The sequence below is a fragment of the Ictalurus furcatus genome, chromosome 1, assembly GCF_023375685.1.
Source record: "Ictalurus furcatus strain D&B chromosome 1, Billie_1.0, whole genome shotgun sequence".
NCBI classification, from domain to species: Eukaryota; Metazoa; Chordata; class Actinopteri; order Siluriformes; family Ictaluridae; genus Ictalurus; species Ictalurus furcatus.
The window spans coordinates 36,909,683-36,935,248 of NC_071255.1; the positions used below are offsets into that span (position 1 = coordinate 36,909,683).

Consider the following 25,566-nt stretch of genomic DNA (forward strand, 5'->3'; position numbering starts at 1 on the left):
ATCAGACATAACATTAAATCCACTGACAGGTGAAGTGAAGAACACTCGTTACAGCGGCACCTGTCGGGCGGGGGGGTGGGGGTGGTGGGGGGGTGTGGGGGGGGATATATTTATTAGGCAGCAAGTAAACAGTCAGATCTCGAAGTCGACGTGTTGGAAGCATGAAAAATGGGCGAGAGTAAGGAGCCGAGTGACTTTGACGAGGCCAGATTGTGATGGTTAGACGACTGGGTCACAAAACAGCTGGTCTTGTGGGGTGTTCCTGGTTTGCAGGGGTTAGTACCTAGCAAAGTGGTCCAAGGAAGGAGAACCGGTGATTTGGAGACAGGTTCGTGGGCTCCCAAGGCTCATTAATGTCGGCTAGGCCGTCTGGTCCGATCCCACAGAAGAGCTCCTGTAGCACAAACTGCTGAAAAGGTTAAAGCTGGATCTGACAGAAAGGAGTCAGAACACACAGAGCATCACATCTCGCTGCGTATGGAGCTGCGTAGCTGCAGAGCGGTCAGAGCGCCCATGCTGACCCCCTGTACACCACCGAAACACCTACGATGGGCATCAGGACTGGACCATGGAGCAATGCAAGAAGGTGACCTGGTCTGATGAAACCTTGGGCATTCATTGGATGTTACTTTGACACGTACCACCTGCCTAAACACTGCTGCAGACCGAGCACACCCCGTCATGGTAACAGTATTCACTAATCACAGTGGTGTCTTTCAGCAGGATGACGCTCCCTGATACACTGCAGGAAATGGTTCAGGAACGGTTTGAGGAACATGACAAAGAGTTCACGGTGTTGACTCGGTCTCCGAATTCCCCAGATCTCGATCCGATCGAGCGTCTGTGGGATGTTCTGGACAAACAAGTCCGATCCATGGAGACCCCACCTCACAACTTACAGGACTTAAAGGATCTGCTGCTAACGTCTTGGTGCCAGATCCCACAGCACACCTTCAGAGGTCTTGTGGAGTCCATGCCTCGACGAGTCAGAGCGGTTTTGGAGGCACAAGGAGAGGGGGACCTACATGATATTCGGTAGGGGTTTTAATGTTGTGGCTGATCGGTGCACAGCGTTTACTTTTTGTAAGTTCTGTATTTCCCTCCTCTGTGAATGTTATTTGATAAAAGTGATTTGAAGTGACAGATGTGTAGAGGAAATGGTCAGGGGGAGAAGCTGACCTGCTGGCTGGCGAGCGTCTTGGCTGATTCAGCCATCTTGGCGAGGCTTTTGGCGCACTCCACATCTGTCAGGGAAAGAGTTCAGTTACCAAACATCCTGCATGTAACAGCTGTAAAAACTGAAAGTGGAAAATGAACAGCAGGGCAGGACAGTCATATTTCACACACACACACACACACACACACACACACACACACAATAACACACACACACACCCACCCACAATCACACAATTGTGTGTGTCTGTGTGTGTGTGGGTGTGTGTGATTGTGTGTGATTGTGTGTGTGTGTGGGTGTGTGTTTGTGTGTGTGTGTGTGTGATTGTGTGTGTGTGTGTGTGTGTGTGATTGTGGGTGTGGGTGTGTTATTGTGTGTGTGTGTGTGATTGTGGGTGTGGGTGTGTTATTGTGTGTGTGTGTGATTGTGTGTGTGTGTGTGTGTGTGTGTGTGTGTGTGTGATTGTGTGTGTGTGTGTGTGTGTGATTGTGGGTGTGGGTGTGTTATTGTGTGTGTGTGTGTGATTGTGTGTGTGTGTGTGATTGTGTGTGTGTGTGTGTGTGTGTGATTGTGGGTGTGGGTGTGTTATTGTGTGTGTGTGTGTGATTGTGGGTGTGGGTGTGTTATTGTGTGTGTGTGTGATTGTGTGTGTGTGTGTGTGTGATTGTGGGTGTGGGTGTGTTATTGTGTGTGTGTGTGTGTGATTGTGTGTGTGTGTGTGTGTGATTGTGGGTGTGGGTGTGTTATTGTGTGTGTGTGTGATTGTGTGTGTGTGTGTGTGTGTGTGTGTGTGTGTGTGTGTGTGTGATTGTGGGTGTGGGTGTGTTATTGTGTGTGTGTGTGTGTGATTGTGGGTGTGGGTGTGTTATTGTGTGTGTGTGTGTGTGTGTGTGTGATTGTGGGTGTGGGTGTGTTATTGTGTGTGTGTGTGTGTGATTGTGTGTGTGTGTGTGTGTGATTGTGGGTGTGGGTGTGTTATTGTGTGTGTGTGTGATTGTGTGTGTGTGTGTGTGTGTGTGTGTGTGATTGTGGGTGTGTTATTGTGTGTGTGTGTCTGTGATTGTGGGTGTGTGTGTTTGTGATTGTGTGTGTGTGTGTTTGTGTGGGTGTGTGTGATTGTGGGTGTGTGTGTTTGTGTGTGTGTGTGTGATTGTGTGTGTGTGTGTGTGTGTGATTGTGGGTGTGGGTGTGTTATTGTGTGTGTGTGTGTGATTGTGTGTGTGTGTGTGTGTGATTGTGGGTGTGGGTGTGTTATTGTGTGTGTGTGTGATTGTGTGTGTGTGTGATTGTGGGTGTGTTATTGTGTGTGTGTGTGTGTGTGATTGTGGGTGTGTGTGTTTGTGTGTGTGTGTGTGTGATTGTGGGTGTGGGTGTGTGTGATTGTGTGTGTGAGGCTCTTTCAATTTTTCGAAATTACCGCAGATTATTTTTGCAGTCTCGGGCCGAGACGCATCGTGTGACGTCATCGCATTCAAGGCCGTCTCCGGTTCATGTGCGTGGAACATGAGTACAGCTAAAAGGTCTCCGATATTTACAGAATAACACCACTGCGAAAGCGCGTGTGAAACAATTTCGTGTATTTGTAATTTTGCCGATTCGAGTAGTTTCCCGCAAAAAAAGCATGAAAAACTCCACAAGTTGCATCGCAAATTTGGAAAAAAATGCCGCAGCAAAATTGAGCGCTTTTGGTCGCAGCGATCACATTAATCACGATTAATGGGAATTCCTCAACGTGTGAAATAAGACAATACGGTGTCCCACAGGGTTCAGTTCTCGGCTAGCGTTCTCTTAAACATATCTGTTTGGCATAGAAATCTAACGGCGAGGTATCTAACTTCCCAGCATGCTCAGCGGCGCTCACTCACCCATACTGAGGCGCTTGTCCACCCAGTTGAGCAGCTCCTTGGTGTATTTGGACCAGGCTTTGGCGTAGAGGAGGGCCGACTCGACACCGCTCTCGCTGCGCTGCAGAACATCGTCCAGCTCCAACACCTGCACGGGGGACGCGGGGCCTGAACACACACAGCGTTGTTCTTCGCTGTTACTGTCAAGCAAGCTTCGACATTTGAGACGGTGTTTACATCGGTGTTGTTCCCGAGTAGAATTTCCCCTCGTGATAATAAACAGCCAACACAATACCCTTTACTGACTAGCACAGATTCATGTCGAGCTGAGACAAAGAGTTCACGCGCAAATCTGATCATACGATCACGTGAAATTCTCCGACGACGTCCTTGCTGTGAAAACAAAGTGTTAGTGGCGACATACGAGATCCGAGGAGTCGTGTTTGAAAATCACTCATAGCTCAACACAGCTGTAATCTGAAATATATCTAGGAATGTATCCAGGTATTCGGCTATCGGCGAACTAAACCTGTCGAGGCATTCTGAGCATCTACTCGTTAACCTGAATGTTAATTATTAGCAATTTCTTTGACAATTCTATCTGCAGAAAAGAAATCTCTTACCTGGAGGGTCATTTTTCTCTGAACCGTCTCCACCCAGCTCTACTGACAGGTCCTCTGAAGACTGAAAGAGGAGATGAACAGATCAGATGGAAGTCACAAGGGGTGGAGGAAAAGAACATCAAAATCAGTCACGCAGCAGAGAACTGGCTCGTATTCGCAAACGGATCTTTCCACAAGCCACAGGTCTTGTGTCCTGCTTTTATTTCATCGCTTATCAAACGTATCCTACTTAATACTTATTCTGGAAATGCATCTTGAGTGTAGACCTGGGGCGAACGTGTCACCGTGCTCAGTGCTCGCTGAACTGAAGTTCTCGCTCTCACGCCCAACGGTTCCACTGCTCCACGCTTTGCGCGTGCAACTCACGGCACCTCGCTCCTGTTTTTAACGCCCGTGCTCAAGTGTGCGCTCAGGTCGGCCGTCCTGGTGCGCTCTATTGAAGATTAAACGCACGGTTTACACTTTAAGCTATGAGATATCTCATCACTTATATCGTAGGAAGACGCGGCAGTCCCTGCTATTGATTATTTTAACAGAGCACACTTCGCAGTCTGCTTTGCTTTCTAATCGTGGAAAATGTCTCGATTGCAGTCATTTCTTGTCCTATGTTTATTAGGATGACCACGTACACTAGGATTTCATCACGTATCACCTGATATCGCCGCATTTTATACAGCCATCTATCCACTTTCCAAACATCTTGTTGTGGGGAGACTGAAGCCTATCCCAGGGGACTTAGGGCACAAGGCAGGGGGCAGTCTGGTCAAGGTGCCAACCCATCACAGCACACACACCCATCCACACACTATGGACAATTTAAAAATGCCAATCAGCCTACAACACATGTCTTCACTCCTGCCCAGCAGTTACTGTACCAGCCTGTGATTTATTTCTAACAAACCTTGTTTCTCAAAGTATAAACCAGTTAAACCACCATGACTCATGACTGAAGATGAACGAATGCATGAATAAATGCAGTAAATGTGTAGCACAGCGTGAGACACACATGGCCTTTTATTTGGAAATCCAAACCTAAGGAAAAATCGCTTGTTCATGCAACCTTCAGTGAAACTTCAGACGGCTGAACTATACCAAAGCTTCTGTGGGGAACTGAGATTCCTATGAGTTACTCGTTCATTTCGTTGCGAAGATATTTTAGAAAATGGAATATAAGACCCTCTCTGTGAGGACACTCGTCTTCCTTATAAAACACACTGTTTTGGACTTGCTGTGGACTAGTGTCATCAGTTTGATGGCAATCTTGCCCCAGGTCCTACTGAAGGTCAAACTGAGCCTGCCTCTTTGATCATATATCATGAGAGGCATCTAAACAGGATGACGCTACTTATAAACACGGCCGTCTCCTAGTTTTATGCCCTGTACCCCTCTTGTACCCCTCCTCCTGGTGAGATTTGGTGATATCCTGTGAGATCCCCATGTGGATGACTTACCCTGCTCCTGCGGGTCTGGGTGAGCCGCAAAGATGATCCGTTCTCTACATCGCCCATAAGGAAGTCAGACACTCTGAGAGACGGCAGTGAAACAGGAATAAAGAAGTCAGAACCTCGCATAAACAAACAGCGGCATCTGGTTTCTGAGTCACCAGCGCTATCACACACAGGCACAGATAAAACAAACAACAAAAAAAACAGCACTCTGAGACTAATCAGACCGAACAGACACAGGCACTTCCACTGCTGACTCAGGGTCAAATCTCCACACATGGTGGATGTCTCCTCCTGCCCCGAATGACTCACGCCACAATAACGGTCAAGCCGCACTCACACATTGCCGAAGGTGAAGGCCAGCGTGTCTATGGACGAGTAGATCTCTCCGAACACCTCCCGCTTGTTGTCCTCATTCACTTCCTTGAAGTTCACACCTGTCAGAGGTAAAGGTGTTACAATTGGGCAAACAATATCGTAGCACGATCCTCAAAGGAATTTCTACAGTACACGATACGCATCATGATATGTAGGCTTGCTTGTAACCTGCCCTCAATACCGTACGGTTTCAATCAAAACGAGTACTGATGATTTACAATGACCGCAAAAATAAATGTTCACAATGTTTAAGAAAATATCTACAGATAGCACTGTTTCATGGTATGAATTGCCCATAAAAAAAAAACAAAAACACAAGCTTATGGTGAAAATGAAAGGAAACAATACGTCTCTTTGCAAATCCTAGTATATATAACCAAAAACCTGTGCTAGGAACTCAATCATTGATTTAAACCCTAGTCTATATTGCGTTGTTCTGCGATTTTAAACTTTGCTTTGGTAAAACTTTGCTCAGAAAAGAGAAAATCGCGAGTGCTTTCCGAAGAAAAAAAACGCGAAACCTCTTTTCCCGCAGGATATAACGCGACCTTCCAGACAGGTGAACAATTCATGGTTTTATTTAACACAGTCTTACAGATGTTGTGACGAATCCGTGCAATTTCGTAACAAGCTACGCTAATGGCAGAAGAGTTCAAATCCCTTGAGCAAGACCTTTCGATTTGCTCAGCGCAAAGAAAGCTTCTGCCAAATGACTGGTAAAAAGGGTAAAAAAAATAAATAAATGATGGTTAGGGGTGGAGTAATCGTTAGCGATTACTGTTCTACAGTTTAGTATAGGTTCATCAAGTATACAGCAAAACTCAAGCTCAGAAGCTTAAAGTGCTTTTCCTCAGCAGAGTTTAAAGTGTAAGTACACGCACAAGTCCGAGTGCATGTTATGTCGTAACCCGTTTCCGGTGTTGCATCTAAACGCCCCGATAGCAGAGACAGCAAGGGATGAAAACACCAGTGCAAATCAGCTGCAATCAACCACCTCCAATAAATTTCCTGTCAAACCCCATGCAGAAAAAAATAAACGGAGGGAGAGCGTGCGACTCCGCCCGCCAAACCCGCTGACGCCATCAGCATTCCAGAGATCTCGCTTCTGTCCCGAAGGCTTTGAGGAAACTTTAAACAGCCAAATGGGCGAGAGGTGAAGCTATAACCCGTCCTCCTTCTCGTACAAGCTGAACTCTTATCTCCACATCTCGAACGTCAGCTGCGATAGTCTAGCGGTTCTGGTTAGGCGTGTGTATATCCCAGGACCCCTTTCAGAGACCCAGTACTGCGGGTTTGCTGAAACACTTTGCTCTGCAGCACCTCTGCTGCTATTCTCCATCATGTGAAGGGGTTTACAACACCATGTACATGCAGATTTCTTTCAAAACACGGCAAGAATCTCCGTCTTGTGAAAGTCGGTGAGCATGGTAACACTTTCTAGGAAGCCCACGAAAAGCTTTGTAAGCACTGGTGAGCATTATTATTTACTCTAATAACGCCATAGGAACGGTTCATACCATGCTAACCAGTTCCTGGATGACTTGTAAACTTATAAACACAACTTTTCTCTATTTATTATACTTATTATAAGTTTACGAATTTCTGCCAAAATTTCGGTTGTGGATAAATCGTATTCTAAAGCTCCAATCATTAAGGAGATATTTCTAGTACTTTATTGCAGCTTTCTAACAGTTTGGAAAAATGGTAACAAAGCATAATTGCCTGTGTGAGCCTCCAAGACGTAAAGCAGACTTACCCACTGAGACACTTCCCATCCAGATCCAGTTCAAAAATGCCTGCTAGGTGGAACCAAGGTTCTTTATGATCCAAATAGGAGTCCTAGATCGAGCTGTAGATGTTTCCTCAAGTTTGTCGATGATTTATCTCCTCCACAAGACCAAGAAGTCAAGACCAGCCTGCCCGGTACCCGGTACTCGATTGTAATAAGCTTCCAGTTTTACATGGACGTGTTCATAAGATCATTAGAAGATGATGTTTGTGCGTATCCAAGTCGCCCGTTGAGCGTTCTCTACCTTCATTTGCAAAGCTATGGCTGATGGTCACGTCCTCTTTCCAATAACCACCCCAACCACCCTTCCCTCCCCCCAGACAGGACATCCTGAAGCTCACGAGAACACAATGGCAACTCGCTTCAGCCACTCATAGCTTGAGCGTGGAAATTACATCATTATGTAAAAATGGGCATTGTTTTGCTTTTTCTTCTTTTCAGGCCGAAGATCTACCAGCTAATGGTCAAAGCAGATATAAATGAATCCTGATGAATTTGAGGTAAGACGGACGGCAAACGTTCCTCGGAAAAGATACCGGTCATGTCAAGTGGATGTATTTGGTTTCGCCCACCTTACTCCACAGGATCTTCAGACTCTGTATGAACGTCTATCTTGAAAAGGGGCTCAAAGATCAAAGATCTGATCACTACTTGGATTACTTGCAGAGGTGGTCTGATGTGGCCACGTGATAATTGGCGCGTGAATGCGTAACCATTTGAAGCAAACATGGGTTCAATTCGCCGAAGTTTGTGTGGTCAAATTAGCACATTGTTAATAAATTCACACATTAAAACCTCTGTCTGTTGGACATTGGGACACAAGTTCTGATCCGAGTTCTATTCTATATGTTATATTAGATAGCTGACAATCCCAAATATCAGATGTTTTCTGTTGACAATAATGGCACGTCTGTTGAGTCTGCTTTCTTTCTTTGTTTTTGAAATCTTCATCAATGATCCTAAACTATTAGCATACACCAATCAACCATAACATTATAATCCCCTGCCTAGTATTGTGTAGGTCTCCCTTGTGCTGCCAAAACAGCTCTGACCCATCGAGGCGTGGACTCCACAAGACCTCTGAAGGTGTGCTGTGGTATCTGGCACCAAGACGTTAGCAGCAGTTGTGAGGTCGGGCCTCCATGAATCAGATTTGTTTGTCCAGGACATCCAACAGATGCTCGATCGGATTGAGATCTGGGGAATTCGGAGGCCAGGTCAACCTTTGAAAGTGAACTCTTTGTCATGTTCCTCAAGCCGTCCCTGAACAATGTTTGCAGTGTAGCAGGGAGCATTACTACTCTTCATTACTTTCTCCAAGCCTCCAGTGCTCGATATATTAAACCAAGAAATGAATGAATTGAATGTTAAGAGTTTATGCCTGGTGGACTGTGGTCAAGATTTCGTTTTAAGCCTCAAACAATAACAGCGCACTTCTGCTCTTGCTACATAGTAACGAAACATATAACACCCGTTTTATTTTGGTCTTTACTTCCCTCTCTTTTCAGTTGTGTGACTGTTGAAAACACAGGAAGTGTGATCAGATGAGGTAAAGCTGCACAAAATGCCACACGGCTGGTTGACTATATGAATAATACATAATTAGGTTTTTTTTTTGTAAATCTGAGTGCAAGATTTAAAGTGGTGCTTGAAAGTTTATGAACCCTTTAGAATTTTCTATATATCTGCATAGATATGACCTAAAACATCATCAGATTTTCACGCAACACCTAAAAGTAGATACGTGGTGATTTATTTATTGAGGAAAATGATCCGATATTACAAATCTGTGAGAGGCAAAAGTATGTGAACCTCTTGGATTAGCAGTTAATCTGAAGGTGAAATTAGAGTCAGGTGGGATGACGATCAGGTGTGAGTGAGTGAGCGCCCTGTTTTATTTAAAGAACCGGGATCTATCAGAGTCTGATCTTCACAACACGTGTATGTGGAAGTGCATCATGGCGCAAACAAAGGAGATTTCAGAGGACCTCAGAAAAAGAGTTGTTGGTGTTAATCACATACATTTCGAGGTTCACATACTTTCACCCCTCACAGATATGTAATATGGGATCATTTTCCTCAAGAGATAAATGACCACGTGTAATATTTTTGCCTCATTTTGTTTAACTGGGTTCTCTTCATCTACTTTTAGGACTTCTGATGTTTCAGGTCATATTTATGCAGAAATGTAGAAAATTCTAAAGGGGTTCACAAACTTTCAAGCACCACTGTATTTAAGAAATTAAAAAGCTGAAGTCTGATGGCTAAATCTCAACCATTTTTGGTATCGGCAACGCTACGTTGGTTCTGAAGTGAGATCGGGTTGCTTGAAATGCCACAGATACAGTAAGCAAGAATCCGGAAGTTCGTTAGAAATGTTAAACTTTCAAGAATCGGAGTTGTAGCACCGATTCTTTAATTTGTGTCAAAATCTAAACTTTCTAGGAGCGTAAACAGTTGGGCTTGGAGAAATCTCAAAAACTCGGAATGTACTTTTGGTCTTGGACTTAATATAGCTTCAGAGAATGAAGCAATGCGTTTCCGGACTGGAGAACATCTCTCGTTCCTCCACCGTCCCTACTGAAAACAAATCTCAACCTCATCGTAATTTCTACACTTTGTTTTAATTCCAAAATTGATTTATCTGCCCTCTCCTTCACTTCACCAAACACCTCGCTCCACCCACTGAAGGTCGGAGTCTTGTTGAAAGTTGAGCGACACTGAATTAATAAAAGCATCCGCTGCAGAACCATGGAGTCAGCTCTTCTGCAGAGAAAACCCACCTCACCAAGACAGGAAGAGCAGATTTCCTCCTTCTGAAAACTAACACTTCCACCGTGGTGCATGCGACCGCCTTGGCCTTCTGGAATCAAACCAAAAACAGCAATGGGAGGGGGGAGAAGGGGAAAACGAGCGAGAGAAGGAGCGGGGGAAATTCCCTTCATGGCCCGTGAGATTCGCTTTATTTCCACAGAATACGTGACGCTGTGTGTGGAGATGCCTGAAGACAGGACGTGGATATACATTTTTCCCATCAGGGTGCAGTCCAGAACGCTGTGTGGCATCTCCGCTCCTCTGCTCAACCTCCTGCCAGGTGTTTTTTTTTTTTTATCCTTTTCGGAATAATTTGGAGTAGCACCATACTCCCACTCCTGCAGTGAGGATACTCAACTCGTACACTCCTGATTCAGCTCATGAGCTCACCAACACACCCTTACTGAGGGTAAACATGTGTTATGGTCTGTATGAACACTTTAGTGTTTAGTTGTCTACTGTAACACTCCTGAGTCAGCTCAATAGTTCATGAACACACCCTTACTGAGATTAGAATAGAACAGAAAACGCAAAAGTGAGCAGAATGGTGAAACACTGATTTCACACTCTCTAAGACCTGCAGACAAGCGGTGGAACTCAATGACACTGTCAGTGTTCGTATCTGCACTCGGAATTCGAACCCAAAAGTGGGTGTGGCCTAATTCGTATTATGAAATGATCATTTTATTATTAAAACCCTCCATTGTGTGTGAATTCTGGCTCTGAAAGTTCCTCAACCTCAGCTTCATCACTCCAGTCCGTAACTGTTCTCAACTAGAGTTTTTATAATCACGTAGTTATTCATTTAATATTTTTATTTGGCTACAACACAGAGAATAATGTGTGTGTGTGTGTGTGTGTGTGTGTGTGTGTGTGTGTGTGGTCACATTATATGGTCACTCTGTCCCTCTGGTGGTCAGAGCTGGAAATGTACATGTACTGTATATGGAACTGGACACACACACACACACACACACACACTTTACAGCATGAGAGATGAGAGTGGGTGGGTTCAGAGGTGACTGACCTTTGACCTTGGCGATGAGTGTGCCTGCCGCAGTGAGGATGTCCACCGAGTTGAGTGTGGGGTGTTTAGCGATCACACACCTCAAGACACGCAGCAGCTCACCCAGACGCTCATGAACCACCTGGTGCAGGCAGTCCTGGTGCTCTGGAACACACACACACACACACACACACACACACACACACACACACAGTGAGTAAAAATGAATAATAAGTGTAATAAATGACATGTAAAGTAATAAATAATATGATTCTGTGTAGGATGACGTCAGGACGCCGTTGTGTGTGAAGTCTGGAGGACAAGTTTAAAAACAGCATTACAGGCACTCAGCATGGGCTCGGTACACACTGCAGACCTGTTAGCACTCGTCAGCTTATCTCATTATCTCACACAGTTACTCACTTCCCTCATTTCCAAAAAACACACACTTACATTCATGCCAGTAAACTGATCCCGACAGTGTACAGTCACTCAGTCATCAGATTTCAGATTAGTAACGGCAGCAGTAAATACTCCAGACGTGAGGAGAGTAAAGTGCACAGGAAAGGAAAGTACATTTTATTTATTCATCGAGCCCATTCAAAACAATACAGGCTGAGCAGAGTGACCCGTGTATAGAGTTAGAAATGTATAGTAAAAATAACACTAAACAGACAATAAGTAGAAGTTATTTTAATAAAACTCCACTTTAATAAAATAAAAAAAAGTTGCTGTTCCTGAGGAACGGCGACGCAATATTTCAGATGTCCAGATCGGCCCTGGTCCACCCCAGCGAAAGACTATGTGCGTTTCGTTTCAAAAAAACAGCCTACTTTAAAAAGAAACAACATCCCTTATTGTTTTATTTCACAATGAGTGTATGACTGCTTCTGTGACATACGCATCTGTTTTAACCATGATGTATCGTTTATTTTTTCACCACAACATGCCAGTGTACTAATGTTCACTAGTAAAGTGAATTATTTGAATTTGTATCGAGTTTGATTAAGTACACACTAGCGTACATGCTAGCCTCGGTTATCCATGTTTATAAAGAAAAAAACATGACAATGAAAATAGAATGACTAGAAAGTAATAAACCCGATGTTTCAAAAAGACGTTCTGGCTTTTCCTCGCCATCGTGCTCATTGTCATGCCTGCCGGTGCCTAGCAACCGATGTCCTGTTAACACTCGTATGCGCATGCCCAGTGTGCATGAATGGTCATGTGACATGCGTTTTCGGTCGTGTAGTGTGGACGGAGATCGTTTCTGAAACGCGGCGGAAACGCCGGTGTGGATGAGGATCGTTTTCATTTTAAAACGAAGGCGCACTAGTGTAAACAGGGTGTCCGAGCTGCTGTTATAGAAAATGCATCAACACCTTGGAATAAATGAATTATTATGCACAAGTGGGCAGGACCGACATCTGACAAACGCTTTAATTTCAAATCGGTAACATTTGCGTTTCCATTTTTCATGAATGAATCAAAGAAAGTGCGTGACATTCACACCGTGTTGTAAAGCTGGAGTAAATAATGGGCTGCAGGGGGTCACGGTTCACACCCAGTCAGCCTCAGGCGAGAACCTTTAATCAGTCTGGGTCACTTAAGGACCATGCCCTGAAGACACGACGCTCTGAATGACAATCACACGTCCACAAAGCTAACCGTCCTCTTGCATAACCTGCATACACACTGACGGGGGAGGGGTGGAGGTTAAAAAGGTAAGCTCAGTCCTAAACACACCTCATTAGCACGACTTAACTGCAGCCCATGATGACAGAGGGAAGAGCAGTGGATCAAGGGTTTAGCACTGAACAGTAGCGCAGACGCCTTTCCTGCAAAACCCAGGGGCCCGATCACACTCACTGAGTGCTGAGTGATAGGTTGTGGGACATGTCTCGGGGTCCCCTACCCCTATTAAAACAGGAGGGGGCTTTAGAAAACCTAGAGGAGTCTTGCTTTTGTCCTTGCAGGCCATTTGCAAACATACCCTAGGGCCTCAAGGCATCACACGTTTATGGCGTAATAAATCTGAGGACCAGCTTTTTAATGTTCAGCTCAGTCTGGGGTGATCCACAGTACGATTAATCCTGCTCGCTACAGCTTATACTCACCATCAGAACGCTAATGAGAGGAATTAGGCTTCCTGTAAGGGGGCAAAGCATGGCGTTGTAAAGCTGTACTGAGATATACGCTCGGTACACATGCTCACTGTATGTCGTGGTGCACCAATACAACATCATACATCATGTGGCAGGGTCTCCACCATCCACACCAACCAAGTCAACCAGAAAACTGAACACACCATATTATCTCACTCGGTATTTCTGCTTATCTTCTACCTAGTGTTAACTTCAGAGCTAGCATAGCATGGAGGTGTTGGTGTGAGGTTGCTAAGCTATTCACAGTACTACAAAGCTCATTTCATCCTGCTTTACGGACAGGAAGAGGCTGTAGATGGAGGAGGTCTTGAAGAAGCAGCATACCTGGCAATTTTTTTCTAATAACTGACCAGGCTAGAGTATTATCCAGAGATAAAATGTCAGTATTCACAGAAACTCAAGTCATAACAGTCTAAAAGATTAAACCTTAGAATAGACCCAACAGTGTCATGGCCATCCATGGCAAGGAGTTCAAGAAAGCTAAATTGGCAGTGTGGGAAAAAGGGTGTGTGTTCAGCTGCCCTGTGATGTGAAGCATAAGCAGAGGTTCAAAAAGATGTGGTGGCTTCACATATCTAGGAGGAAGAGAATGGGAATGAGCCAGTAATCAAATTGTGAAAAAATGGGGGTAAAATCCACCAAAAATACATAAGGCGGTTTGCTCGTAACTCTGATACTTAAAATAGTCCTTGTCTATGCCATCATCATTCACAAATTAATGATGGGTCTGCCCCAGATTCTGAACAAAGGTGCTCACATATTGATCGAAAGAAAATTCACTGGTATCAGCAAATATCATATCATTACCTTAAGGACTTAAATCATGTGGAACCCTGAGGTTTAAAACCCTAGATCTCACGGTTTGACAGCAAGTTAATTTCTTTATGTTTCCTCCCTAGTGATCCACTCTATTAAACATACACCAACCTGATTTCATGAGAACTTTAAACAACTGAAGACAATGTGGATGGACTTGATCCTGTTTCATACAAATAAAGAAAATGGAGCGGTTCGGTAACATTTCTTGTTATGGCTTGTCAAGGCAGCATTATGTTCTGACTGAAAGAAGATGATACATGTCCAGGGGTCTGAGATTCAATATGATTTGATTCAAGTGTCCAGTGCAAGCCCCTCTACTCAGTCATGCGTGGTAATAAAGGCATGTGAATGACAGGGGTAATGAGGTGGGGGTGGGGCAATATTCATCTTGACAGTGATGAAGAGCGATCTGGTCTACTGCAGTCCAACATTTAACACCTGCCTGCAGTGTTGATACTTACAACCGCAAAAAACCTGACCGAGGGGTTTACGACCTTAGAAACCTGTTTGATGTATAGAAACCGTGGCAGGCCACTACTCCTACATCTCTGCTCTTCAGCAATATGGAAGTTCGATGTTGATTGCAAAGTGGCAGAACCATTTCAAATGTGACTGAGATCAGATTGGGGGAAATACACTCAGTCTCATAGCAACCGTAATCCGCATGTGCTGAGAGCTCTCATTAGGCTAATTACACCACGTTCGGAATCCTAATTCCATCCGTCTCGGAAAAGGAATGTCTGAAGAGGCGTATTTGAGAACAAAGTAACAGCAGTTTCTCAATTCATGAGCTCTTTTGGTTTCTGAGAGTTTTGGGCGTTGCATTCAGTATTCCCATGAAAATATTCAGAAATCCACTCTGCTGGCCAAGAACATGTCTATGCTTGGGTATGTACTCTTTTGCATGTAAATTAGATGCTTAGCATGGAGTCGAGAATGTGCTTTTTTTTTCCTCTCACAAAAATGAACAGGAGGCACAGAGCAAAAGAAAGTGCAAACGAAAACCTCAAGATTGAGACAGATAGTGAGAGAAACTGTGTACAGGAGCAAGAGATAAAGCAGAAAGGGTACAGACAGACAGACAGACAGACAGAGAGACAGAGAGAGAGAGAGAGAGAGAGAGAGAGAGAGAGAGGCCTCTTTTTTCTGATCAGTGGCTCGTAAGTTGCACCGTGCCCTTGCATTCCAGATCTGCTTGACTGAAGACAACTAAGAATCTCCCACCGAGCTCCACCAATGACCAAAACTCCAGAGATCCAGTAGAGCTTGATATGATAAAAGAATAGAGGATAGAGGAATTTGAAACAGAGTTTGTATGAGATGTATGGGTCAGCAAAACAAACACAACTCAAACGAGTTCCAATAGCGGCTCAGTGGTTAAGGTTAAGGGTCTGTGCTTGTCACCAGAGGATTACAAGTTCATATTCTACAAAACAATGTCGGGCCCTTCAGACCCTGAACTGCTCCAGGGGGGTCATACCATTGCTGACCCTGTGCTCGGAGCCCAGATTCCTTCCAAGTTGGGATATGCGAAGAGAAAAAAATGTATTGTACTGTACACAAGTGTAAAGATCCGTCCTCTTCCTGCACTCGAAACACATACAGTATGCTCTCTGAATGGGAAAGAATTTATACTTGCACAGAACTTATCCTTTTAGATACCACTGCCCCACACTTCAGAATTCTTACACCAAATACTATACAGAATCAATCTTCTAGCAATGCCAATATGCATGGCAAGGGATTGCTGGTTACCTGCCACCAACAAGCAGAATACTCCACGAGAGATGAATGAGACTTGTGTATGCGAACACCTTTGCTTATTGTTTAGATTCCTTCATTCATACCAAGAAAGCCGATCATAATCACAACGTACAATTTTATTGAAAGAGAGATCGGGTTGATACCAAGAACAAACTTTAACACTACTGGAGATGAAGATACCAGTGTACACACTGGACTAGAGGAGCCTCTACATGGATCCATGGATCCCAGCTGACAAAAAAAGGTCCCCAGGACGTCCCCTAAGTGGCCTCTACGAACGTCCCCAGAATGTCCATGTGTAGGGTTTCACGTTCACAGGATGTCCGGTGGCCATTTGGGATGCTTAGGGTACTTTCGCTGAAATGAACACATTCATTTGATATCCTCTGATGTCCTCGGAACGTCCGCCAGCGAACTTTATAAACCGGACCAAATGCGGACCTAAGTGGACATTCGCAATGTCCGGGGGACATCCCCTGTTTCCTGGGATGGTCCAGAAAAGCTTCTTTGCTGCAACCACATAACACATACCTCTTTCCTACTGCCCCATTCACAGTAGAAGAGTTAGGGTGTATCAGGGTGTACTGCCCCAGGGATTCTTTATACTCTGTCTGCTTGTCCATGTAAATCTTATATCCGTGAAGCAAGAGTGTAAGAAGGACACAGCTCTGGAGAAAGCACATGCTTTTCTTGATTAGCTTGGCTGATGATACAGTGTTGTGATCTCGCTGAAATGAGGCTCTTGACTCTTTCCACTTGTTGCCAGGCCTGATTGATAGGTTTCCCAGACTTCAGACCTCTCGAGTCAAAACAGCCTGTTAATCTGCAACCATTGCACCTGCTTCCACTTGTATGAGGAAATTATTGCAAAAAAAAAAAAAATCCCATTAGCCCGAAACTAATGAAAATGATCAAGTTTTCCTGTACTGTCAAGGTGGAGTGGACAGGTGGGGAGCTGTAGTCCCTTTCATCTTGTATTTCTGAGGGGGATTTGTCAAGATTAGCCAATCCCTGGGATCCGATTTGGGGCATGTTAAATTTGACCTTAATCCAGCACTGGACGTTTGCACTGAAGTATACCTCTAATCCAAACTACCAGATAAAATCTGCCATCTTATTCGCTAGTTACAGTTAAGGGGGTGTCACTTAGATTGTGTTTTGAAGTAAAATGTAGGTAAATCCACTGACCATATTTGTCATCTTGGTTTCCAAATGTTCTTCTAATAGACCATAGAAATGAGACTAGAGCCTTGCATTACACAGTACTGTTCCTGCAATGCTAAAATGGGTCGCTTCTGTTGTTGTCTCAGCTATTAAAATTCCTTTGCTGTTACAGACGGGTATTACTCTGAAATGTGCCACAGGTGAGTGAAGGTTTACCTCCTCCCCAAACTATTATTGCAAATGCGTCATTCCCCAGTGTAGATGTAAAACAGAAAGCCTGTTTGATCATTTGAGCTGTGAGATACACGATAGGCTTAGGGGAAATGGAAAATTATGGCCCAACAATCCATGATCAGAACTTTCACAAAGGTGATAATAAGCAATGTGCATTGCTAATTGCTGGTAAAGACCAGTCAATCTGCGGATGAGAAAGTACCTAAATAATGAAGAGAGAGAGCTATGCTAGGTAGGAATTTGCAGCTAATGCTAGAAGACTAGCTAAGACCTTCGATTTGTGAGAATTTTCAGAAGTTTTTGAGTTCTCATCAACAGCAACTTGATCTCCCTTAAAGTTCTCCCAGCCCACACATTATACCATCTCACAAAAGACCAAGGACACGTTAATGTACACAACTCGTCCTGGGCACCCTTTCCCGTAACAAATTTCACCCAGCCCCAACAGAACTCATAACCGTAAATCTACAGAGTGGGCGAGACAGAGAGAGAGAGAGAGAGAGAGAGAGAGAGAGACTCCTTCAGATCCATAGTAGGAAGGAACCTACAAATCTTCTACTTAAGTGCTGATGGTCATTAAACTGTGCAAGTCAGCAAAGTTGACGCAATGTGACCAGACACATCTTACATGTGCACACAAATAGACACCCACAATTTACACGTGTACACACATAAACACCCAAAATTTACACGTGTACACACATAAACACGCACAATTTACACGTGTACACACACAGACACCTACAATTTACATGTGCATGCTCGTAGACGTTTGTCATTTATACATGCATGCTTATAGACACCCAGAATTTACATGTGCATGCACATAGACACCAGCAGTGTATACACGCATGCTCATAGCCACATAGAATTTACACATGCACATTCAGACACCTGGAATTTAGATTCACATTCTCACAGACACCCAAAACTCACACACGCACACTCATAGACATTTGTAACATACACATGCGTGCTTGTAACTCGCACATACATGTTCATAAACACCCACACTAGCATGTGCACGCTCATAGACACCCATTATTTACACTTACATGCTGGCAGACACCCGTACCTTATATATGCACAATGCAGACACCTATAACTCACACACGCATGCTTGTAGACACCTGTAACCTATATGTGCACATTCATAAACACCCCCAATTGAATGCACATGTTCATAGGCACCTGTTATATACATATGCATGCTTGTAGACACATTTAACTTCCATGTGCATGCTTGCACACAACCGTAATATGCACACGCACCCTTGCAGGCACCTGGAACTTGCATGTGCATGCACACACACAGTCATGACTTCCATGTGCACGCACAAAGACACCTGTAACTTGCACATGCATAATTGTAGACACCTGCAACCTATATGTACACACCCATAACATACGTGTACATACTTGTGGGCACCTGCATGCTCATGGACACCTGTAACAGGCCCAAGCATGCATGAAGCGACGTGCAACTTACTTGTGCACGCTCATAGATTACCATGACTTATAAATGACACATGTACTCCTATAGTCACCCGCATAGACACCTGCAGCCTATATAAGCATGCATACCCATGCTTTCTTCCATTCCTTCCTCTCTCTCTCTCTCTCTCTCTCTCACTGTCTCACTCTCTCTCACCATGGTGCCATTTTAAATACCCAAGCCATATGCACAATACTGAAATCTCCCAGTGAACCCTAATCTCCCTGCATGCTCCCTATGGCTGACAGGGTGCATGTGGTGAGGAGGGGGTAGGGGACAAGACAATTCCACTAATGTTTTAAACCTCCCTCCCCCTTCCAGCCCCAACCCCCTAGTCTTGTTACTCATTAAAGCTAACCGCATGCTTCATAAGGGATCTGTAAAAGCACCCTGAGAATGTTTACAGCAGGCGAGCCGGAGTATGCAACCAGATCTTCAAAGGGAGCGTGAGATCTAAGCAACCCGAATCTCTGCTCGTCTAATTTACAGTGGCTTTAATTTAGGGTGTGCTCGACGAGGCCACGAACGCAGCTCTATTACTTTTCATTCAAGAATTAGCTGAAATGCCTTTTAGTACATTTTTCAATCTAAGGAGGAGACCTGATAGGATCTAAACACCAAACAAGGCTGAGGTACAGTGGCATTCTGAAGCTTGTAAACCAGTGAAAAAGAAAAAAAAACAAGGCAGCCAGAGGCTAATTTTAGGCCAGCAATTCACAAGGGACGATTTGAGCCACAAATCACTGAAACAGCATGGAGGTTCTCTCAAGGGGCGCTTGTGCCACAGCTATTTTCCCACAAAGCAGAGACCGAATCAGTCACTGAGAAAAATTACATTTGTTGTCAATGTTTTTTCTTTGTTTTGAACTCGCTACAGGAAAGCTTTTCCTTCAAAAACACCTAAATTACGGGTTATGGATCAGGGAAGAAATCAGAACCATAAATAGAAATCCCAAAAATGAAAATCTGAAAAATGCAGATTAGGTCAGAGGTGAAGTGTTCTGAGATTCCCATGGAAAATGTAGACGCTTTCAGAGCGGTCAAAGAAATAAACAAGTTTTAATGTTCTACTCAAACAACTAGTTTTCTACAGTGATGCTAAGCATGAAGTCGACACGAACGTTTGCCAAAGTTAGCTGCTTAATAGGAATTTTGCTATTTTAATTGAACATAAAAACTTCAGCTGCACTTATATCTCCTTATGGGTCGTATCCTCCATATTGATTCTACTCTACTTGATGTCTCTTCACTTTTATTCATGGATGCTATGGGTGAGCGATTTGAGAAAAATATCACGTCACGATTCTCAAAGGCATTTCTGCGATACAAGATATGTGTCACGATATATAATTGTGCTAACAATTTCCCCAAAATACAGTAGTGTTAGATTTTAACCCGTGATTTTGAAACACGTGGAATTTAAAGGCAAATATTAACCCCTTAAGCAATAATGAATGCAATTTCAAATATATGAAAATCTTATTCAAATCCTTTTTTCAGCTTCCAAGCTCGATAAATGTTTAGCCTGCATTTGATAAATACAACACTGAGCCTATTGTAGCTAAACATGATCACACGGGAAGCCGGAAAATAATCATTCCCAAAACATTACTTGGCCTCTTTCCAAGAATTTGTACACAAGGACATACTGATGTTATCGGTTTTACCTGCTGGTTGTACAAGGCCTGGACGGAATCCACGAGCACCCAGTCTGTTAAATATTACTATAAATATAAAGGTGTCTATTGATTCTGTGAAACAGTGACTTTAGCTATTTTCAACCAGCCTGATGAATGAAGTCATCCAGTGGCAATGAGTTTACTGATTTACTGACCGTGTTCCCAGAAAGCAGCTTTGTCTGTGTGTGTGTTTGGAAAGTGAACATAATTTGCAAATGACTACTGATAACAAGTATAAAGAGCTATCTTAGGTATTACTAAGTGACTGAAGCAAAACTCACTAATCTCATAAAGAGCATGATCTACAGTTGCAGTCAAAATGATTCAACCCCCATTGCAAATCAGGTTTATTGTCAAAATTTACAGACTTTCAGCTGTTTGTAATGAACACATCAAACAAACGCAGTTGAAATAGTTCGACACGACGAGCGCTTCAAGTGGTTTCTACAAATTCAACTGAAAATATAATGATTTGTAGTACTTAGTAGAGCTCCTTTTGTTGTTATGACCTGCTGCAACGAGATGCAGATCTTCCAGCAGTGTTCCTGAGGAATCTTCTCCCGTTCCTCGTGAGCAATGGCCTCCAGTTCAGTAATATTCTTGGGTTTGCGTGCTGCAACCGTCTTCTTCAAATCCCACCAGAGATTTTCTATGGAGTTCAAGTCAGGTGACTGTGATGGTCCTGTAGAATCTTCCTGGACTTCTTCTGCAACCAAGCCTTGGTGGAATTTGAGGTACGCTTGGGATCATTGTCCTGTTGGAAGGTCCAATGACGCCCAAGCTTCAGCTTCCTCACAGACTGCATGATGTTTTCTCCTAGGATTTCCTGATACTTCACTGAATCCATCTCGCCTTCCACACGCTGCAGGTTTCCAGTGCCAGAGGATGCAAAGCAGCCCCAGAGCATCACCGAGCCTCCACCATGCTCGACTGTGGACAGAGTGCTCTTTCCTCATTCTTCTTCCTCCAGACGTACCGCTGATCCATCATGCTGAAAAGTTCCAGTTTTGTTTCACTGCTCCACAGAACAGAATCCCAAAACTTCTGTGGATTATTTATATGATTTTGAGCGACTTTTCTTGTGCTTTTGGGTCAATAGTGGTGAACGTCTTGGAGTTCTGGCATGGAAACCTTGTGCATTTAGTACGCACCTTACTGTGCTCACTGAAACCTCAGTGCCTGTTACACCAAGTCTTGTTGCAGGTCTTTTGCAGTCACTCGAGGGTTTTTCACAACCTGCCTTCTCACAAATCTGCTTGCAGCCATTGACAGCTTCCTTTTTTCTGCCCCGTCCAGGTATTTCATATATTTTCTGCCCCTAGGCAGTTCAGGTATTTCACGTGTTCCAGCTCACGCACACCTGGTGCAACTAATGAAGCCCTTGATTAGTTGCATCAGGTGTGCTTGAGAAAGCACCTGTTTTTTTGTTTTGTTTTTTCCAGAAAACACCTGTTTTTCACAACAGCATATTTGTGTTGTTGTGAGGGATTCTATTCAGGGGGGTGAATAATTTTGAAACTGGAGAAATCATCACACACACATGGCAGCTCTGCAGCGCTAAGGTTCTGTTCTTTGGCTCAGTTTAGCAGCTCACATTTACAACAAAAAACTTTGACCCACAACACATCGCACGTTTTGAGTCACTTCCTGCAGTCAAATCTCTTTCTGACTTGGAAGCCGACTGACACCACCTTACTCAGATGCTCTCGGACCCGAGTGTGATTTTGTGGTCTAAAGAACTGTACTGTGGAGAAGAACACACCAGGGTTCATACAGTTGAAAATGTTATTAAATTGGTTTAAAGTCACCACTTTTTCCTTCTTATACCCTCAGGGAACAAACCTGTCACTGGGGTGGTACCGTCAAATGTATATCTTTTATACCTTTTATGTCTAAAGAATGGTACCTCATTTAAGGCACATATCAGGACTTAAAAGGAGATTTGGATGTACATTTACATGGTTTGCGTCTTGGGGAACCCAGCTGTACTTCTATGGTACATTTGTTTCTGACAGTCTGGTTAAGAATGTTGGAAGATTAACAAGTCTGGTCTCCTTGACTCCTCAGTCATGAAAATATGGAACCTGGAACCCTGCTAGATTAACGTTGGAGAATCACCACTTTCAGACTCGTACCTCATGGCTGTAATGCTGTTTGGTCCAGGGAGTTCATTCCCAACATCTCAAAACAGTCAGAATCAGGAGATGTGTAAGATATGCAGATGACCTGCTGCGCTGCCATTTTGTTCACAGCAGATCCATGATCCAGATGAGTGTCTAAATGACGGACTGTTAAGTTTCTCCTAGAAACAACCTTGAAGCTCCAAATCTCTAGATATGATCTGATCTGGTCATGTTCTGGATTTCGTTCACACCTTAGTACACCTGATACATTGTTAAATCGACTTTACCGCCTTTTCAATTCTGGATCACTTTCACACACACACACACACACACACACACACACACACACACACACACACACACACACACACACACGCACACACCGCAGTCCCATAAAATGGACAGGATCATGAAAGGGCTTTAATTCGGTTAGGGTCACCAGTAGATCTGAAAGGCTCCGGCATATCTCTCATCATGTGACCTCAACTTGTTTAAAGACCACACATCACAAGACCACACAGATCCCCAAAATATCCTCACAATGTGAGTCTGAAAATCTCATTTAGCCAATCAGATTTTACCCCTGGGGGCAGGAAGGACTGGAGCACATAGCAGGGTTGACCTGGGAGCGAGGGAGGTGACTAATCCCCCTATGGCTCTTGTTAAAGGAGCCTTCCACTTTCTTCACTAAGACATGATGGGGAGCTTTCCAAAGCATTCTTGTTAAATTAGTAGGCTTTTCAGCTTCCTCATGCCAAAACGGAGGTTTCATCAAACAATGTTTGATCTTTAACAGGATAGCAGTCTGATCTGGAGCTTAGACTGAGGTCCAGAACATCTATAATTGGAATTCAAGCTGTGATTGTCTCCTCACAGCGCTCTGTCACAAGGTACAGCAGGAATATTCATGCATGATAGAACAGTATAATAGATATTAGGCCCCACTATCGGTGTGAAGTAGGGCTGGGCAATATGATGCCATAATATCAATATTGTGATAATTACACTTTTCTGAGATATCATCTTTGTAATATTTTGTAATGTTTTTATTAACAATTACAACCAATGATTGAGGTCGGGCTAATCTGACCTTAACGTTAGTCCTGTGTTAAGTCTTTTCTAAAGTCTTTTTTTTAAAATTTCCCCTCTTTTTAACTGTTAATTTCTTTTTGTAGACATGAAACAGTTACTAAACACATTTGTTTTGCATTACTCATGCAATACCACGGTTCGGTCAGCAGTCTGTTTGCAAACCTAAATACTGTAATGATGATATTTCGTCTTGAACCCCAGCACCACTGAATTCTGGGTTCTGGAATCTGATTGGTCAGAAGAGGAGGTGTTGATGAATTTTCTAGAACAGCGGCTCTGACAGTAGTGCAGCTGTACATCATAGGTTTATATTAATACGTTATCGTTTCTATAGCAACCGCTCGTTCAGAGGGACGTGTACGTGTGTAAATGTTGATATTGTTAATAGGTTTTCTTGAAATAAGGAGATGTTGTTTTTTTTTTTAAACATGTATGGAAGGAGTCTCCAGTGTCAGCGCTTTGTAACAGTCAGAGGTAACGCTGTAACAAAGGAACAACTGTTTATAGCTGCTGTAAGGTAAGTGAGAATAGGAACTCACTTGTCTCACAGATGCTCCACAACATTAAACGTAACAATAAACGATTAAACGGCAAGGCGTGTTGTTTTTTTTTTTAAAACATATAATCATTTATAAAACATTCGAGGTGGTAACAGTAGTTCTGCTTTATCACACCACCTGGTGGTCATGGAGTATTTAATGTTTTATGTTTTATTGGATTATTTAATGTTGCTATAGCAACCAGTGACATTTCTGTGCTGAAGATATTCGAGTTAAATTGTAGAAATTGAGGTTCTACAGCTCCAGGGTTCTTTACAACAGCCAACTCTAAGCTCTGGCTCCTGCTTCAAACCAAAATGCCTTGATGTAAAAATGTTATCTAGATTCGCACCCGGGCGATTTCTGAATGACTGGCTTTACACTCAGACGTCTTTTGACCTTGAGGCGGAATTTAAACATGGAAAACCTGACGCTGTGCTGCTGATCCTGTGTGAAACACGTAGTCTGTCATTAGTCGTGTTAAGCCAGGCTTTGACCTCTATGTGTACCAGGATGGAGTGAATCAGTTCCCCTGTTTCGCCTTGCAAATGCAAACTTCCTACTGAAACCCCCGAAACACACGTTACACAGCACATCAGCCCAAAGTGCTATCTTAAAGAATCACGAGTCCGCTTGTTCCCGTCATTCTGTTGTTTTTTGGGGGCTTTTTTATTTTGGGAGTAGACTCCAGTTCAGCTGAGCTGCTGCTGGTGTGGAGGTCTAAAGCAACAAGTGAGCGTTTGTTCCACAGGAATGCCGGCTATGCGAGCGATAGAGGAGGGGGATGGGACAGAGGGAGGATAAAAAACAAGCCGTCTGTGAGGAGGACACGAGCGCTTTTCCCACCTCTATCGCAGCGATTAGCCGAGAGCCTGTGGCGTTGACTGTCGCACAGAGAGGGTCAATATTGACACAGCGCTTAAATGTACACTTTCCTCAAGGTCCCACAGGTGGGAACTGAGAACGACTGTGAACACGAGCATAAATATTACAGTAGAACAGAATCAGGGAGTGAAATACATGCGTAATGAAGGTAGAACGCTAACAAAATACGCAACAAAATCCCGTATGGACATAAAACTCAGTGAATTCCTCTCATCTGACTGTTCATTTATTAGATTTTTGTGGATTTTATTGGATTATAATCTGACAGAAACATCTGTAATCAGTCCGTACAGGAGTTTTTTTGTGATTGTCGCGGCCAAAAACGCTTGATTTTGCTGCGTCTTTTCCAATATTCGCAGTATTTTGTCTTTCTCTGCGATGTTTGTTGGTAAACGAGAACTTTTAGCTGTACTCCTGATCGACGTACGTGAATCGAAGAGAGCTTAGGCTGAATGCGTGCTGTGATGATGTCACATGACGCGTCTCTGCGGAAAATCTGCGGAATTTTCTGGAAAAAATCGCAAGCTGTTC

The 25,566-nt window shown here is 43.6% G+C and overlaps 1 protein-coding gene across 4 annotated transcripts in view; it reads right to left on the minus strand.

Annotated features, from left to right (window-relative positions):
• Positions 1-25,566, minus strand: part of arhgap29a (Rho GTPase activating protein 29a) — a 62,000-nt gene that overhangs the window by 22,217 nt on the left and 14,217 nt on the right. For 3 of the 4 annotated variants that reach the window (XM_053620387.1, XM_053620315.1, XM_053620245.1), the window contains exons 3-8: positions 11,098-11,241; positions 5,430-5,526; positions 5,096-5,168; positions 3,645-3,705; positions 3,043-3,189; positions 1,180-1,244 (exon numbers count right to left, since the gene is read on the minus strand). In XM_053620387.1, the coding sequence (XP_053476362.1) occupies positions 1,180-1,244; positions 3,043-3,189; positions 3,645-3,705; positions 5,096-5,168; positions 5,430-5,526; positions 11,098-11,241 (587 nt within the window). Of the gene's footprint in view, positions 1-1,179; positions 1,245-3,042; positions 3,190-3,644; positions 3,706-5,095; positions 5,169-5,429; positions 5,527-7,223; positions 10,211-11,097; positions 11,242-25,566 lie in introns of those variants that run through there. The other variant, XM_053620461.1, reaches the window with a different exon arrangement.